General features: G+C 41.5%; 3 protein-coding genes across 3 annotated transcripts; 2 read left to right on the top strand and 1 right to left on the bottom strand.

Annotated features, from left to right (window-relative positions):
• Positions 1-204: 204 nt before the first annotated feature.
• On the top strand, positions 205-3,234 carry LOC137273549 (leucine-rich repeat and immunoglobulin-like domain-containing nogo receptor-interacting protein 1-B). The gene is made up of 2 exons (XM_067806286.1): positions 205-311; positions 2,296-3,234. The coding sequence occupies exons 1-2, from the start codon at positions 309-311 to the stop codon at positions 3,109-3,111; spliced, it is 819 nt and encodes a 272-aa protein (XP_067662387.1). The 5' UTR covers positions 205-308; the 3' UTR covers positions 3,112-3,234.
• A 3,575-nt stretch (positions 3,235-6,809) lies between these two features.
• Positions 6,810-8,805, top strand: LOC137273561 (1-Cys peroxiredoxin-like). Its single transcript, XM_067806302.1, has 3 exons — positions 6,810-6,917; positions 7,570-7,642; positions 8,405-8,805. The coding sequence occupies exons 1-3, from the start codon at positions 6,907-6,909 to the stop codon at positions 8,543-8,545; spliced, it is 225 nt and encodes a 74-aa protein (XP_067662403.1). The 5' UTR covers positions 6,810-6,906; the 3' UTR covers positions 8,546-8,805.
• A 5,012-nt stretch (positions 8,806-13,817) lies between these two features.
• LOC137272445 (leucine-rich repeat-containing protein 4-like) lies at positions 13,818-17,088 on the bottom strand. Its single transcript, XM_067804825.1, has 3 exons — positions 17,037-17,088; positions 15,223-16,104; positions 13,818-14,016 (listed from the first exon to the last, which is right to left on the bottom strand). Exons 1-3 carry the CDS (start codon positions 17,037-17,039, stop codon positions 13,864-13,866), a joined length of 1,038 nt encoding a protein of 345 aa, XP_067660926.1. The 5' UTR covers positions 17,040-17,088; the 3' UTR covers positions 13,818-13,863.
• Between the last annotated feature and the right edge of the window lie 1,744 nt (positions 17,089-18,832).

Here is an 18,832-nt window from a genome sequence, read left to right as displayed (position 1 = left end):
TACTAGCTAAATCTAACCCACTAACAAGTCATCAGTTTGGAGATACCTTTTCACAAGATGGCTCATATGCCCCAAATGGTGTTTGATGATCATAGTTATGTATGTTTTGCTTCCGCCATCACGCGAATAGGCCTAAACATGAATGACAGGAACTGATTGGTCGACCGAAGCCACGCCTTCCTCTAAGACCAACCCGCCCATCTGCGCGTGTACCTGATAAATATGCGTGTTGCTGAATCAAGTCTCTACCAACACACTTCTCTGTGCGTGAGCGACTAACAGCCTCGTTGACATCACGAACCTTGAACATGGTAAGAATATATATACTTTCTTTTTTATTCTGAGGATAAACTGTATTTACAATATTTCCTTTGCAAATAAATACATGTAAAACGAATAAATTCATGAAAGTTAGTTGTTCGCATTTTCGTCATACGGCAAAGTTGGATCTGTTTCTATATTATTTCACGAATGACATGAGAAATTCTGAAATGGTGATAAATGTTATAGTTAATTGTAATGTCGATCACTGTCAATGTCGACTTGATAATAGACACATCACCGTCATAGCTGAACTATAACCGAGTGTGGGGTTACACAGCAAGATAGAAATATTGTCGAGGGCCAGGCGGAATAACAACAAGTGCCACCTATAACGTATGTTATAGATGGGACTACACGCAATGGTCTCCTGACGCAACGATCTACTGACTCCGTGATCTCCAGACGCAACGATCTACTGACTCAATGGTTTACTGACACAACGATCTACTGACTCCGTGGTCTCGTGACGTAACGATCTACTGACTCAATGGTCTACTGACGCAACAATCTACTGACTCCGTAGTCTCCTGACGCAACGATCTACTGACTCAATGGTCTCCTGACGCAACAATCTACTGACTCAATAGTCTCCTGATGTAACGATCTACTTACTCAATTGTCTCTGACGCAACGATATACTTACTCAATGGTCTCCTGACGCAACGATCTACTGACTCAATGGTCTACTGACGCAACAATCTATTGACTCCGTGGTCTCCTGACGCAACGATCTGCTGACTCAATGGTCTCCTGACGCAACGATCTACTGACCCAATGGTCTCCTGATGTAACGATCTACTTGCTCAATTGTCTCTGACGCAACGATCTACTTACTCAATGGTCTCCTGACGCAACAATCTGCTGACTCCGTGGTCTCCTGACGCAACGATCTACTGACTCAATGGTCTACTGACGCAACAATCTACTGACTCAATGGTCTCCTGACGCAACGATCTACTGACTCAATGGTCTCCTGATGTAACGATCTACTTACTCAATTGTCTCTGACGCAACGATATACTTACTCAATGGTCTCCTGACGCAACGATCTACTGACTCAATGGTCTCCTGATGTAACGATCTACTTACTCAATTGTCTCTGACGCAACGATATACTTACTCAATGGTCTCCTGACGCAATGATCTACTGACCCAATGGTCTACTGATGCAATGGTCAAGCGACGCCGTGATTTTCTTACCCAATAACCCTCTGTCGTAATGATCTAGTGACGGAACTATCTAGAGACGTAATGACTCATTGACATAATGATAAGCTGACTCAGTGACCCTACCGACGAAATGACTCGCTGACGCAATGACCAACAGACGTAGTGATACGCCGTAGTAATGACATATTAACGTATTAATACGCTGAATCAATGACCCACTGACGTAATGATACACTGTAGCAATTACGTACTGACGTAATGATACGTTGACGCCAGGACCTCTTGACTTAATGAACTAATGATGGAACAATCTGGTAACGTAATGACCTACTGACGAAATGACGTAGTAATATATTGACGACTGTGTACATAAAACATGACACCATGGGGGTACAATATCATTCGTCAAATGCTTGTCTAAGAGGCGATTAACGGGATTGGGTGGTCAGACTCGCTGACTTGGTTGACATGTCATCGGTTCCCAATTGCGCAGATCGATGCTCATGTTGTTGATCACTGGATTGTCCGGTACAGACACGATTATTTACAGACCTCCGCCACATAGCTGGAATATTGCTGACTGCGGCGTAAAACTAAACTCACTCAGTCACTAACTCATTCGTTACTCACTGAGTGGCTGCCCGACGACTGGTATGTCGTACTACAATAACCTTCGGTGTTCGCAACGCAATTGCTTCTCTTGCTAGCGTCAGGATCCGCTAATTATTAGATATCGTCCTGTATTTGTTGTCTCGTTACCCTTTCTTTAATCGCTAATAAGTTCAAATGTATTCCACCCAGACTCTCCGCCTTCTACTGCTGTTGCTGGCTGTCAGTCTTTGTTCAGCCCAGTGCCCGACCGGATGTTCCTGTAGCGGGACAAGCATCACCTGCACCGGCCTCACCTCCTTTCCCACCCTCGCCTTCCCCGACGTCACAACTCTCCGTCTCAACAACATCAACAGCAATATACCCCCGAACGCCTTCGCAGCAATGCCCAGGTTGCAGTCCATCTCAATCTACAATGGCAATATCAGTTCCATTGCCAGATGTGCCTTCAGCGGAATTCCCACGAAGTCAATTTCAATCTCCAGAGTTCGCATCGGTAACATCGCATCTGGTGCCTTCCAAAACCTGCAAAATGTTGCTAGAACAATCACAATCACATACGGGCAGATTGGTTTGATCTCATCCCACGCTTTCTACAGACTGTCAAACCTTGCGACCCTCAGCATTCAACGCAACAACATCACCACCATCCAAGGGTACGCCTTCAGCAGGATATCTAGAAGCAGGACCTTCTATTTCTACTACAACAACGTCACCAACCTCAACGGCTACGCTTTCGCCTCACTGAATAGAACGTCTTTCTCCTCAACCTCCAACTTTTATCGGGGATCCATCATGAACGTGGGCTGCAAGGCGCTGGAAGGGCTGAAGACTGTGTCCTCTCTCACGCTCAGGTGTGACTGTGACATGGTGCCTCTCATCCAAGGTTCTGTCTTTCTCGGCTTCGTCCACTGCTTCAGCCCGTCACAACTACATGACGTCATTTCCGGTAGCGGGAACAACTGCACAGTGCCATCTATTCCAGAGCCAAATTCTTGTACAGCTTGAGCGAACTTTGAATTTACAATGTAAATAAAGTTGGCTTTTTAATCAATCATATCTGGAAACAATTTGGCTTCTTTTCATTCGGTTTGTCCAAATACAAATAAATACACAACACTGAACTCAAAATATATTTCGTCATATTGTTTAGGGTACTGATGCAATGAGTGAATGAATAGTGTTTCATGTCGATTTTAATAAAATTCCGGAGCTAAGCACAAGAAAATAGCTCCAAAAATTGTTTCCACGTGGGGAATAGAACCCAGACCCTGGGCTTTTAAACCGATCAGATGTATTTTTGGAAACATATTAGCTTCATATCATTCAGTTTGTCGACTGAAAACCAATGCATAACAAAACCGCCTAAATCTAAGGTAACCTTGGTGCAGTGTTAAAGAATGGAAGTTACGGTTAACCTTAGCAAAGGTTGCTTTGTGAAAGGAGCCCCAGAAGCTCAAAGGTCTGCTTGTAGCGGACACCAGTTCAAGATTTGTTAACACTGAGGTTCGCTCAGTGCGCTGAATGCATTTTGTTTGTCCAAATCATATACGCATACATGACACATGACAATGCAATTTAGTGCATGGCCTACTTCGCAATGGCCACCGAGTCGTCTAAAGAGTGACTGAGTGAGTCGTAAGAGATGGGGAGTTTCATATTGCGCCGGGTTTAGCAATATTCCAGCAGAAATGGGTCTCGCTCACTGTACCCATGTAGAGAATCGAAAACCGAACTCGGGTGTTCGGTTTGCGAGCGAAGACTTTTTGCCAATAGGCGACCAACGGAATCGGGTTGACAATCTTTCAACACCGTTGAAAACTAGTTGGAATATTGATTGCTACGTGCGGTGTTAAACAACAAACCAACCAACTAATTTTTTGTAATCAGGCAAGTGATTGAATGAGTGAGTGAGTAAATTTACCCACGTGGACAGTGGAACCCGGGTCTTCGGGGGGACGAAAGAACACTTAACCACAAGCCGACACCATTTCCCCAGTACTGGGCGTAAAAGGCTAACAAATTATGAACCACATGAAATCTCCGATGACACCAGGTGTTCATAGACTGGGTGTCTGGTCCAGACTCGAATATTTACAAACCGAAGCCATATGACTGGAGTATTGTTGAGTAAAACTAAACTCACTCACCCGTAGCCTGGAGAAATCCTAAACGTGAAGAACACAACAGTGCATGATACAATAATTCAAAGGTAATATTATCACTCTGGATAAGACAAGGCGGGGATGGATGTGACATTGCTATGTTCGAGCAATATCACGGCGAGGGCACCAGAAATGGATTTCACACCTTGTTCCCTTCGGTGTAACAAGCGAACGCATTAATCACTAGGCTACCCCACCGCCCCTAGATCAACGATGGTTCAGTAAATCTAGTCTTCGTCATCTTTGTCTTGCGTAAACACCACTCGTATTGCCTGGCACGAATCTAAATACCGTACCCCTGAACTTCAACTATGCGACATAATTATATGTGTGCTTTATTAGTAAGATATACACGTTGGAATAAGTTACGCACTCGTGTACAGGTTCAGCGTGTACACGTATGATGATACGTACATACGTTAGTGATCCGTGAAGGTCCCGGGGTAGAACAGGCCTTCAGCAGCTGTTGCTTGCCATGAGAGGTGACTGTGCTTGTCATAAGAGGCGACTAGGCAGATCGGGTTGTCATGTTCACTGACTTGGTTGACACATGTCATCTATTCCCAATTACGCAGATCGATGCTCATGCTGTTGATCACTGGGTTGTCTGGTCCAGACTCGATTATTTACAGACCGCCGCCATATGGCTGGAATATTGCTGAGTGCGGCTTAAAACTAAACTCACTCACTCACATATATTCTTCATTTACGACATTATTACAAGAGTATCTCGTTGATAGTGTCTTTAAACATGTCCTGGGGGCAAACTAATTATTAGAAAAATCGCAGTTTGTGCACGGGCCACATCTTTGTATTTGATCATGACGACCCTGCGTCACGTCAGATCGTGAGGACTATCGCTCGACGACAATAACCATTTGCCTCATGGACTAATGTGAAACACCATTGGTTACAGTCCCGAAGCGCCTAAAGAGCTAAGGGGCCATCAAACGCACTTTACTGACAGTGGAAAGGGGTGATCACCAACAAGCACGTTTGACTTGGTGATTACCATGGGATCTGAGGGCTGGGCGAAGAATACATACTGGCTTGGTGAAAGCCGATTCCTTCTTCATATAACTGGTGGACGCTTTAAAAGAGTTTGAAGTCAACGACATACAACATTGGCAGCAAAGCCACATTCAACCAACTGTTGCCTTTGGAGATGGTTCCGTCATGGTGTGGGGGTGTGTCTCTGATGACTATTAACGTGACAACACATGGGAATTTGACACATGATCTGTGTATTCAAGACGTGTTGGAACAAGACCTGTATTTATGGATGAAAACAGTGGGCCACACCGTTATATATCGTGCAGTGACACTTTTCTTTCAGAACATTGAAGTCCTTCACCTTCCGTGGCCCATCCCAACCCCTGCCACACCCTTGTGGCAGTGCCATGCATCCAGACCTGAAACCCTAGGGTACACTAGCCCGGGAACCGGAAACTCTCCTTTCAGTGTTTTCTGGAAGACATTACAACTTTATCGACATGGACACCTCTGATGTCAGTCGAAATATAAAACTTCTTAAAAATATCCACTGTGCCTAACCTTTTCCCAAAAGTATATATTTTGAAATCATTCCATATACTTTATGTTTCTGTGTCTCTATCAAATCGAAACCCCAGCATCCTGTCAAGATACTACACACACCTGAAACTGCGTCTATATCACACAAACATTGTGTGCGGTTTATTAGTACAGTTATCTTTCACTATTGTCATATTGTAAATGTTTGTTTAATTCTGCTCATCTTAAGTATCCTCCTTGTTCCTATGGAGTGTTTACTACTGCTAAAGATGGAACGAAAAATTGCAGATTACGTACTGTGATATGCAAGCCTTGAGGGGAAAATGTCATTGTCAGTGATATCAGTCGACAAATACACAAAGCAACCCAAATGTGTGTTTGATAGGTTCCCACGAGTTGGTGTTATGTACACCTGTGACTCGTATAAAGCGGCAATTGTAATGCGCTCAAAATTACGACAGTAGGGTTTGTGATGTTTTCTGTACGCTTAATGACTGATCACAAAAGGCGTTTATATAATACAGTACTCCTCTAGTTTTCTTCGAGAATGCAGTAGTAGGCGTTTTATTGCGCATTAAAGTTTTCGTAGAAAGCAGTTGTATCATTCTCAAATCGGATACATATTGTTCAGATGTCATTAAATTACGAATTGTTCGCACTTTATGGTGGGTAAACAGGTTTTTCATCCCGGGCACTTTAACTACGCGCGCGATACCAGAGGGATACCACAATAATTTGTGAACAGATTCTTTCAAGACGTTCTCCCCCATTTGCGTGCTAAACAACAGTGACTCATTCGGGATACAGTGGTGAATTGTATTACCTTGTGGTATGACTTGGGTAGCAATGATTTGTTGGATGCATTAGTGTAATCTCTCTCTCTCTCTCTCTCTCTCTCTCTCTCTCTCTCTCTCTCTCTCTCTCTCTCTCTCTCTCTCTCTCTCTCTCTCTCTCTCTCTCTCTCTCTCTCTCTCTCTCTCTCTCTGCGCGCGCAAGTGTGTATGTGTGTGTACGCGTTCGTTAGCAGAACGACCACAATAATTTGAGAACGGATTCTTTCAAAACGTTCTCCCCAACTTGCGTGCTAAACAACATTGACTCATTCATGAAACAGAGGTGAATTGTATTACCTTGTGTTCTGACTCTTGTGTAATAATGATTTGTTGGATCCATAAGTGCGGTCAGGTTTTTAGTCACATCATAAACACGCCAAACCTTCTAGAACATTCGATATTAATGGTTGTAAACATATTCATATTTTATGGCAACTTCAAGCATATTAGTTGTCGTTTTATTCATTACGAAGCACTTGAGCTTGCGGTGTTGACCAACTAAAATAATCCTTAAACCTCTGTGGCATTGTGCCTTTTAAACTGTTCATGCCCCACGTAGTACATGGGTTATACGATTCTCAGGGAGCTGAGAATCAAAATCAGGTGCACATTGTTCCATTGACAAGGTTCAAAATAAGAGTTTAAAATTATACAATGTATTCTGTATGATTGTGATATATGTTAACAGACTGATGAGTATATTGTTAAATAGTTGTAACGATGCATCAGACTATAGATTGAGCAATTTATCAATGGTAGACCATCAATTGTTTAGTAATTAACTTCTACTGATAAACAGAAAATACAGCATCAAAGTATAGGAAATACCAGATTTGATGGTGTACATTGTGTGATATTTGTCCTTTTTCTGGTTGCAGTTAGGATATGATGTTTGTTCTGGTTGCACTTATTGTACGTTATTGTTCTAATTTCAGTGAAATCCTGAGAGTAATTGATTCTCTCCAGCTGACAGCCACAAAAAAAGTTGCCACCCCGGGCGACTGGAAAGTAAGACAACATCTGTGAACTTCATGAAGCTTTGACGTCTTTGACAAATTTCCTGGAATCTCTTGTCTGGTGTCCTGACCATAAACATTATTAAATGTTGTTCGCCTAAAGATGGGAATCATAGTTGGGGGAATTAGTGAGACCTGCTCATATGCTCGCATTTTGGGGGATGTAGGTGAGGTAGTCGAGTGGTTAAAGCATTAGTTATCACACTGAAGACCTGGGTTTGATTCCCCACATGATAAGAATATGTGAGCCAATTACTGGTGTCTCCACGATTTTGCTAAAATATTGTTAAAAGTGGCATCAATCTAAATTCACTCTTATGAGAGTGAATTTAGATTTATTTAGTATGTTATTTATTATTATTTGTTATTATTTATTATTTGTTATTTATTTATTTATTGAGTATGTTATTGAATCTTATGAAGTTGCCCATTAATGATGCATTAACCATATTTAATTATGTTACCAGCCCATGAATATCCGGGTTAGAATTGATCTTCAGTAACCCATGCTTATCATCAAAGGCAACTGACGAGATCGGGTGGTCAGGCTCGCTGACTTGGTCAACACAATATTGTATCATAATTGAAAAGACCAGTACTCATGCCATTCATCTCTGGATTGTCTGGTCCAGACTAGATTATTTACAGACCGTCCTCAAATCACTGGAATATTGATGAATGTAGTGTTTAACAACAACCAAACCAAGCAAAATGATTGAGCAGCCATGTCATGTTCCCTTGCTGTTTGTTGCAGGCTGGAGATAAATGTATGGTTGTTCCATCCCTTTTCAATGATGAGGCTAAGAAAATGTTTCTCGACATGACAGCAGTAGAACTTCCTTCTGGGAAGCAGTACGTCCGCATGATACCAGTGGACAGTCAAGTGAGGATGTAAATACTCTGAAAATGGTTTCTTCTGAAATATTACAGTGTGTGTTAAAGACTCACTTGATATCATTTTACATCATTACATTTTTCTTACATGATTTCCTATGTAACAGCCAATTGACATTCAGACTGCAGTACAATGAAGCTATTATTTGTTAAGATTTGCTGTTATATGTAAACAGAATGGTAGATTTTTTAACAGATGCTTGAGATATAACTCTCTAGGAAGTGCCTTTCAGATTGTATTTAAAGCTTTGCAAAGGTAATTGTTTCAGATGCTATTTTTCTTTGTTTACAAAATAAAGACATCATTCCTGTTTTCATATTTGTCTGATATTACAAAGGACCCATGAAGGTCTGGGGTAGAATAGGCCTTCAGCAACCCATGCTTGCCTTAAAAGGCGACTATGCTTGGCATAAGAGCCAACTAAAGGGAGCAGGTGGTCAGGCTCGCTGACTTTGTTGACACATGTCATTAGTACCCATGGGCAGAGATCGATGCTCTCATTATACTCACTGGTGGTTTGCGGAAACATGAGACACATCTCTGCACAATCGATTGTGCCACCTCAGATGAATGTTTCCAGAGCAATCACATTGTTAATGATATAAGACGTAGATTACAGGTCACAATTTTATCAGTGGGATCTCTTAAACTTCTCATTGAAGTTACTCCCACTGGTGAAGATGCAGGTTAGAATTGGTCTTCATGAACAGTGACTTCGTAAACAGTGACTGACAGGATCTGCTCATGATTTTGATCTGTGGATTGCCAGGCTTGACTATTAACAGGCCAACCCAAATATACCTGGGAGATTGCGGAGCTGGCATTGAACAACAAAGAAACGAACACATTATATAAACTAACATTGTAGCTTAATAGTCAGGACAAATAAATCTTGACTGGAAAAACTGACTGACAGATGAAGGAAAGTATATCAAGTAATCATGTTTAATGAATAAAACTGAAACAAAACAAGAAGTTTAGACACCCAAGACTAATATATATTTTAACCAACAGTCAATATCAAATTCCGTGGTCAAGGGGAGATAACTTACACAGACGTGTTTAATTTTGATACCTAGGTGATGGAGAGCCATTGAACAATAATTTGCAAGCAAACGTGCTGGGTAAACAACTGGGACTCATTTGAAAAACGAAAGTGAATTGTATTATCAGCCTCTTGAGTAAAACGACTTCTCTGCAGCATGGGTGTGCTTTATTATCATTTACAACAGAACCAGAACGAGAAACACTACTAGAACATTCGACACAACCGGTACTAGGGGTGTGTGGCGTAGTCCAGTGATTAACGTGTTCGCTTGCCGAAGACCCGGGTTCTAATTCCCACATGGGTACAATCTGTGAATCCCACTTTCGGTGTTCACCTGCCGTACGTGCTATAGGTGGAATATTGCTAATTACGGCGTAAAACCAAACTCACTCACTCTTGACACTGGCTGCCGGACATATATCGCCAGTACATGAGTAGTACACATGCGCAGTTCCGGTCAATCATTAGCCGGTGTTTTTTTCCTATGGTATTTGACAATAAAGGACAGCAAAGGAAAATTCTTCACGGCACGTAGCATGAGAGAAAGATTAATGATAAAGTTATGAACCCTTTAAAAATGAACTTAGTTGGAGGATGTCATACGATTTATTTAATAGCAAGTTCAAGCTCACAAGCCAATCAGTTGGTCACACAATCAATGGTTCGAGGTGATCTGACACTGCTGATTTCTGGTCCGATTTGATGGTAGATTTCTGATGTTCCTTGATTCTGGTGTCGACAGGCCTGGATCAAGGAACATCAGAAATCTACCATCAAATCGGACCAGAAATCAGCAGTGTCAGATCGCATAGCGGCCCATCCCGACCACCAAATCAACTGGACTGACTACACCATCCTCTCAAAGAACCAATCAGACTTTAGGAAAAGGAAAATAACTGAAGCAATCAACATCAAAAGATACCGACCCCTGATTAACAAAGACCAAGGTTACCCCATCCCCACAGCTTACGATGAGCTCATCAAACCACTCTAGCCTACTGCACAAACAACCCACTCTGTGTACCTCACTGGCTTCCTTAGTTATCATCACTTTGTTAACTTGTATTCATACTAGGCTCTGTGCACTACTGGCTTCCATGTTATCCTTTTACCCGTTGTCTTTATCATCACTTGTTAATTAGTTTATGTATATACATCGCCTGTTCTCTCCCTGTATCATTTACACTTTGAAAACGATACAAGAACCTGTATCGAAACGTCAAGTTCCAGTATTAAAGAAGTTGTCATCCATATACAGTTATCCTCCCCAGTTAGTTCAGCTTGTTTAACAATTATCTGTATTGTGTAAACATCCTTCACTCCCATGCACACTGACCATATCAATTGTGTAAGCATCATTCCATGTGGTACTTTGTAAAGGTGTTTCATAACAAGGTGTTACGACACATATGTGTCGTAACACCCTCGAGTGATTTCATTGGCTAATACGTGAACTTTGACATTACTGGTAGTACTTTCATCACTCATTCCATTCATGATTTTCATTCAAAAGTTTTCACACCTGAGAGCATGTAAAACGAAAACACTTCTATGGAACTAGATAAATTTATTTCATTTAGAGTGGTTACTAGCATTATTTTCAATTCTATGATAACTCAATTCTATAATAACCCGCAAAACTCGTGACAAACCAAAATTATTTCACGAAGGACATGAACTTGATAAGATAGGGGAAGCTCATTCAATATCCTATAAATCACCTTACTGTACAAACTTTATTCATGTACACATGGTCTTTCCTTTTGTATAGTACATGCCTTGTTTGACAACGGTGTTAGTACCTGCACCGAAACGCAACTATCGTGAATAAAATGTTGTATGTATTTACACCCGTACATATTGTTTTTCTTATCCATAGATCTTCCCCGTTGCCCATATTACCAGCTATTAATATATACTCCCCATGCAAAGTTTGCATGTTGTGTTTTATATGGTTAAATCGAAGGTGAATTTCTCCACTCACTTGGGGGAACCAACTGCAAATCCTACGCAGATAAATTGCACGAGGTTCATGCCTCAGATTGATGAAAACCAAATGCAGATATCGTCATTTTAAACAACTGCATTTTGGTGTTAAGTGTTGTTAAGAATTCGCCAATTTTCACTGAGGTTTATCATTTATTGAATTCATGACAGTAGTACCTTCAACATTACGATTTTTTTTCACAATACTTCAGACCGTAGTAACTTTCAACAGCATGGAATATTTTTAAAAATCTAGTTTAGAACAGTTGATTGAAGTAATTGGCTAGTGAGTCTAAACTTTTGATGGGTAATATATTTCTAAATGTTAATTTCTACATACGCGTTTAAGATTTGTAAATTGGATTTTTATTTCCCGAAGAGAGGCTGTGGACTAGCCAATAATTCGTTTGGCTCAAAAGCGGACCGATGAATAGCAGTTTAGCTCGAAAACTAATAAACATAACATACTCAATGAAACGCTGATCATAATCAGAACATCACAACAACTTTGTAAGGTTTTTGCAGATTTTTTTTCTAAAAATAAAGAAACCTGGAGAGAGCAGAGCACAGGTTAGTGAACACGAAACTTTCTCGGCACTTGCGCACGTGCTTCTCGAACACCTGGCTGTGTCTTTCTCTGCACTCCTCCCTCGTAATAAACAGTGAACTGGGTCAATAGTTTAGTGATAGTTTATTAAACAACTTTTTTTATCATTTGGATAAAAATTCTGCAAAAAAACCTCACTGAGTTGGTTCGATGTTTTGATTATGATCAGCGTTTCACTGAGTATGTTATGCATTTTAATTTTCGAGTTACATTGCAATTCATCGGTCCACTTTTGAGCCAAACGGACTATACTGGTTCAAGCGTTTGCTCGTGACTCTGAACACCCGGAACAAAGTCAGTTTCTGGTGTCCACTGCCGTGATATTGCTGGAATGTTGCTATAAGCAGCGTAATATTTAGTAATACTTAAAATAACATTTAATTTCTTTTGTAATAAGTACCCACATACAACACAATATCTCAAACAAAAAGAATAATGTGTGGAGGGTCATGCTATAATTCTATCTACGCGGTGTCTATCAGTTGTCTGAACTTCCTTTTAACCTAGCTGCGATAAGAACGGAGGAATTACAACGGCGGAATGTAAAATGAATACGCTGAGAAAATATGAAGGACCTAAGAAAGACCAGACTAATTATACCCAGTGAAGTGAAATGTATGCATGTTGCATAAGTTAACATTGATTAGTCATATGTCAATATATTGTTATGAAACGCGTTACCATTAATAATTTCTTTGCCTAAATACGCTGGCAAGCGCACATAAAATCACAAATAAGTCCGTAAGATCGTCTCAGAAAACACTTGAGGTGATGTAAACGTCTCGCACCGTTCTTGGTCTTATCCTTACCGAAAACGTCAATTTAGGCAACACTATACTGTTAGCTGTGTTCTTTGTAGTGTCTAAATGACAGTATTTAATTTTTTTTCCAACTAATCACACATCACAGACAGGTTTCCGGGTTAGAATTGATCTTAAGCAAACCATGCTTGTCGTAAGAGACGACCAACGGGATCGGGTAGTCAGACTCATGTCACATGTCATCGGCTCTCAGTTGCGCAGATCGATGTTCATGCTATTGACCAGTGTATTGTCTGGTCCAGACTCGATTTTAACAAACCACCACCATATATCTGAGATATCGCTGAGTGCGGCGCAAACACTCGCTCACTCACTCACTCACTCACTCACTCACTCACTCACTCACTCAGCCCAGTGGCTACTACTGCTGCGGCTGCTGCTGCTGCTGCAACTACTACTACTACTACTACTACTACTACTACTACTACTACTACTACTACTCCCGACCCGTGAAGGTCCCGTGTTAGAATAGGCCTTCAGCAACCCATACTTGCCATAACAGGCGACTAGGCTATTCGTAAAAGGCGGGTGGGGTCGGTTGGTCAGACTCGCTGACTCGGTTGACACATGTCATCGGCTCTCAATTGCGCAGATCGATGCTCATGTTTTTGATCACTGGATTGTCTGGTCCAGACTCGATTATTTACAGACCGCCGCCATATAGCTAGAATATTGCTGAATGCGGCGTAAAACTAAAATCACTCACTCACTCACTCACTCACTCACTACTCCCACTGCTACACATTTTTACATTAAAAGTTGCCAAATAACACTCATATTTTTGTAGTTTTATGTTTATTGTTCCTTCATATCAGCTTAATTATTTTTATGAAACAAACCAAGATATAGTCCTGTTTCAATTGAGGAACATGTCGAATTTGAAGCTGAGGTTGTTGTCCGACATGTCAAAGTTGAACCGGAAGCAGGCCAGCACCTCCCTGTAGTTCTGATTGGCCAGCTGGAGACGGATCTGTTCACGGGTGCAGTTGCCACTTGTTGGGATAGGAGGCTGAAAGAATCAGAATACATTAGTAGTCCTGATTTTATGTGAAAATTATAAGGGATCACATGGAAGCACAAGTGTTCCTTTATTGTTTTAAGGTTTCATCACAAGGTTTGCATCGCAAAGCTTACGAAGAAACCTGTAAAAAAATAAAGGCACACTTGTGCTTTCATGTGATCCCTTACTTTTTCCCTCAGTATATTTACATGTGAAAAGTTGTTATCCTTAATCGTCAGCTTTTTACATAGACAGTCTGATATTTTGTTCACTGAGTTTTAAGCAGGTTAGAAAATCTTTCTGTTCTATTAAGTGTGACATGGGGTACAAGACCTCGATGAAGTGTTTGCAACTTTGGGGAAAGAAACGAATACGTGTATGGAACTGCCAACATAGAAACACGATTTGGTGGCAAGTGCTATCACGCTGAAAGGTATTAAGTAAGATTTGCTGTTTGCTTTTACATTATTAAATATTTCGGACAGGGAGATCGAATGCAAAATACATCTAATGAGCGACATGCTAAATGACTCTTGGACAGACAGACAGATAGTTTACAGAATGTTCCAGGAAACACTTTCTAGAGACTATTCTTGTGATACTGGGGTTATTTGTACCCTATCACTGGGCCACGGGTTATTTCTACAATTCAACATCCGACAGAACGACTTGCTGCCCCCTGTTTGTAAGGCAATGAAACTAGTTTAGCCTATCCCAGGGCTTTCTACACAGTTTCCATGGGACAAACGCAATACCCCAGACTGCTCCCGGTGCAGAAGGACCTTCTTTAGTCCACCCCTGCTGCATATGGGTATTGTGCAGGGTATCCGTAGGTCAGGAGGAATATCTAGAGACTGTTCCCGATTCACAGGGACTTTTGATTCTGTTCCTTGGACACAGAGGCTTTCTGCAGAGTTTCTGTCTACACACTGTTCCTGGGACGAAAGGACGTTCTTCAGCCCTTCCCTGGAATATTGGGACGTTCTGCAGAGTTCACTGAGACAGACGACATATCTAAAGACTGCTCCCGAAATAAAAGGACAGTCTACAAGGTGTACAAGGTGAGAAACTGCGTCTTTACATAGAACATAACTGAAGTACATTGTGTCCTTCTCATTAAACTGCAGTATGACGTCATTCAGAAGATATAACAACTTACCCATTTACATTTGACAACTACCAAAACATTCCAGGACGGGAAGAAAATGTACTCACTCTGACGGTCGGTGTGACGCCAGTATCAACAATATGGAAACTCCCGGGGCATGCACTCGGCATTCTGATTTCAGGACGTAGACATCGGTTGATGCTGCCTGGGGAGAGATTCTGGATCTGGTTGGGGGCAAAGCAGTACTGTTTGCCGGAGAACCGGGTTCCGCGTCTATACAACTCGACGTTGTCACAGTTGCAAGGTGTTGTCAGGTACTGCACCGACGTTAGTTCCTCGAGGGTGTTGCAGCCGATGTTCATGACGGAGCTTCTGGTGATCTGTGACGATTGGAAACTGTAGGGTAATAGATCAAAAGTGTAGCTCATCAGATTTGTGATGTTGGTGTACTGAATCCTCAAGGACCGACTGTAGATGATGTCCTTGAAAGCATACGGTTGGATGGTGGTGATCCTCGAATAGCTGAAGGTAACTGAGTTCATACCAGTCAGGTTTTGGAATGCGTAGGACTCGATGGTGGTGATGTTGGAATTGGAAAATGAGAGTTGACGGAGGATGTTTTTGTTCAGGTTGCTAAAGGCGCCTCCCCTGATGTTGGCGATGTTTACTGTGGAGAAAGACACTGAAGCTTGTATATCTGAGAACGCGCAGCTTTGTATGGTGCCGATGGATCCATAAGTGAAGCTTATAGATTTCAGATTAGGGTGTCCATGGAATATTCCGCTGGAGATCTCCCTGAAGTTTGAATGGTAGAAATAGGCCGTGGTTATGCGGGAAGGAATGTAAGTAGGGAAGACGGAGAGACGGCTGCAGCTCATGGCGGTGTTGGAGGTGGGGCAGCTGCAGCCGGATGGACACCCGACCTGGCCAGCTGCCAACTGGACACACACACACACACATATCAGGAACACGAGGTTGCCCGAGGACATCTGTGAAAAAGGATTCGTAAAAATACACTGAAAGACGAAACTTATTGATGTTTTACTGGTACTTACTTCTTTAACATGAGTGAGATGGGTTTTACGCAGCTTTTTGCAATATTCCAGCAATATCAGGAGGGTGACAGAAATGGGCTTTAAACATTGTGCCCATGTGGGAAATCGAACCTGGATCTTTGACATGACGAGGGAGCGTTTTAACCACTAGGCTACTCTACCGCCCCACTTCCCATAAATGCATTTAAGAAGATGAACTATGATCAAAGTATTTTGGATATCAGCTTCTACATTATTGAACTCGATGTTTCGGAAATAAGTCTTTCAGGTGGATGATGCTGCTTGTTCAGGCAGTGTTTGTGCGGGCGTGTGAGTGTTCAAGACTCGTGATTGGAGGCAATCAGATTTAGTAGTGCAATCAGCGACCTTGTTTCAAAAGATATCGTTCGCAAGATCTCGCTAATTTCCGGATGCATCGTGAAAACTAGAACCTCTTCCCGAGTGCGATACTCAAATGTTTCTTCTAGACAGAACTCAGTCATGTCATATTTGTTTCTCCACATTGCTTGTATTTGTCAAGTTGAATCTAGGTCTATGTAACGTGTTCTGATTGGACAGAAAAAAGGGAGATAAATCTGCTGCCATTTTTGCCTCTAGGGGATTTTACGAGAACCGCGAAATATGGCCGTATTAGAACAGAGGTTCGTAGGAAGATATGACAAGCAACCTCTGTGGGAAGAGAATGCCTTTACACGAGACTAATATTATGTGTTTAGGAAAATTACAACCCTAAATGTACCCGCAGCTGCTTCCAATCAATAGATTGGAAGAGTAGCAACTTATACATAATTATTATCCATATGCAGACCTGATATTAACATACATGGGGATAATAAAATCGATATTGTAAAATAGTAAAAACCTACCATTTGGGGTGTTGTATATATCCGACACACCAGTTATATGGTCACGATCTCTGTGAAGACACACGGCTCACGCGAATAACCCCGGAGTTATATATCAGTACACCAAGCCGTCAAACTGTCGATCACATGCATCAGGGAGGAGCGTTTGTACCCGGATCGCTCTCAAGCAGTCACGTGCTTCTATGGCCATGACGTGTGGTGATTTACCTCGATTCAAGTGGCTTCGTGGAATTCATAAAATTCAAGCATGCATATCTGGCTTGTTAATTTATGTTTCTTTTGACCATCTTTCTTTACTATCTTTTATAATGACTTTTTGCATAGTACTCGATAGAGAATACAAAACCTGTCTTTGTTTGCAACATGGAGTCATATACAACAGCTTAGATTAACATGATTCGTGTCGACAGTGTTTATTTGATGTACATACTGTCGTAAACTTGTTATATATGTCTGCGTTCAAAGCATTTATGTTTTGAAAAGGTTTTAGTCGAAACAAAATCGAGTCCATAAACAGATAAGATTAAACATGCATGTTGTGTATTGTTTATTGTTTATTGTTTATTGACAATAAAACACACAGTTGCATTTGTCAACTATTTTCTCGTTGTTTAGATTATATTCTCGCTCCCTACATTATATTCTCGCTCCTTACATTATATTCTCGTTGCTAAAACTATTTCTCACTTCTTCAGCTATATCATATGGTTGTTGACGGCTTGCAGTTCAAAACCGAGTACATAGACATTGTCAGGCATCGTGCCATCTTCATCCAACACTTCTAACTTCCTGGTTTACACCAACAACCTACACAGGGATGGCGGACACTGTTTATGTGTGTAAACTGTATTTATAGGTCCAAACTGCCACGACGCCCTCGGCAAACACCACAACCTCGAATACCCGTACCCAACACAGGTCCTTTCTTCTGGTCATTACCCAGGCATTTCAGTTAAGAGGGGATTTATTTAATGAGTCCATTAGTTTCACGACTTCCTTTTTCACTAAGTTTGATAACGTCTGCTGTTGACCAAGTTAGACGTGTGTTGATGAGTGTAAATCCCACTGAGTTTATGAAAGTGTTAAATTGTTGTAGGACTAACGGTATTTTTTCCACATGGAAGCCGACCATGAACGTCACTATGATTACTTTTAAAAGTGTACTTCACAAAAGGACGTTCAGAATTCTAAACGTAGCTACTGTATCTTTTTCATTCACCAGGTTGACACTTTCCAGTGTAACTAAAAAGAACATTTCTGTACCTTATGTTTTAAGTGCCTCTCATCCCTAACCTCAATCAGTGCGGATGGACGGCAAACAAACAGATAAACTGAATAGCAGACACACACACACACACACACACACACACACACACACACACACACACACACACACACACACACACACACACACACACACACACACACACACACACACACAAACACAAACAGACAAACAACAAAGGGGCTCAGGGGATTCGACAAGTACCTTGTGAACACCCGGTGTTCTGGAACGTACGGACACCTGTAGTGCAAACAGTTGTGTCCGTTCCTGAAGTAGAGTGTAACCACCTCTCTTGTGAACACCCGGTGTACTGGAGTGTACGCACACCTTTAGTGTAAACAGCTGTGTCCGTTTCTGCTGTGAGTGTACATATACAGGTCGCGTAAACACCTGGTGTTATTCTAGTAATACAACGTGTTATGTGAACACTTGGAGTAATTCTCGGAATACCACGTGTCCAATGAGTAACGTGTTCACGCGGGCGTATTGTTAATATTTCATCCTTGCATCT

The sequence above is a fragment of the Haliotis asinina genome, chromosome 2, assembly GCF_037392515.1.
Source record: "Haliotis asinina isolate JCU_RB_2024 chromosome 2, JCU_Hal_asi_v2, whole genome shotgun sequence".
Lineage (NCBI taxonomy): Eukaryota > Metazoa > Mollusca > Gastropoda > Lepetellida > Haliotidae > Haliotis > Haliotis asinina.
Note: the sequence above shows the minus strand (reverse complement) of the source record. Positions and strands in the feature narration are given on the sequence as shown.

Coding starts and splice junctions, on each gene's coding strand:
- LOC137273561 (XM_067806302.1), top strand. Junction 7,643..8,404: donor CCACCCCGGGCGACTGGAAA/GTAAGACAACAT, acceptor TGTTTGTTGCAG/GCTGGAGATAAATGTATGGT.
- LOC137272445 (XM_067804825.1), bottom strand. Junction 14,017..15,222: donor GCGTCACACCGACCGTCAGA/GTGAGTACATTT, acceptor TGATTCTTTCAG/CCTCCTATCCCAACAAGTGG.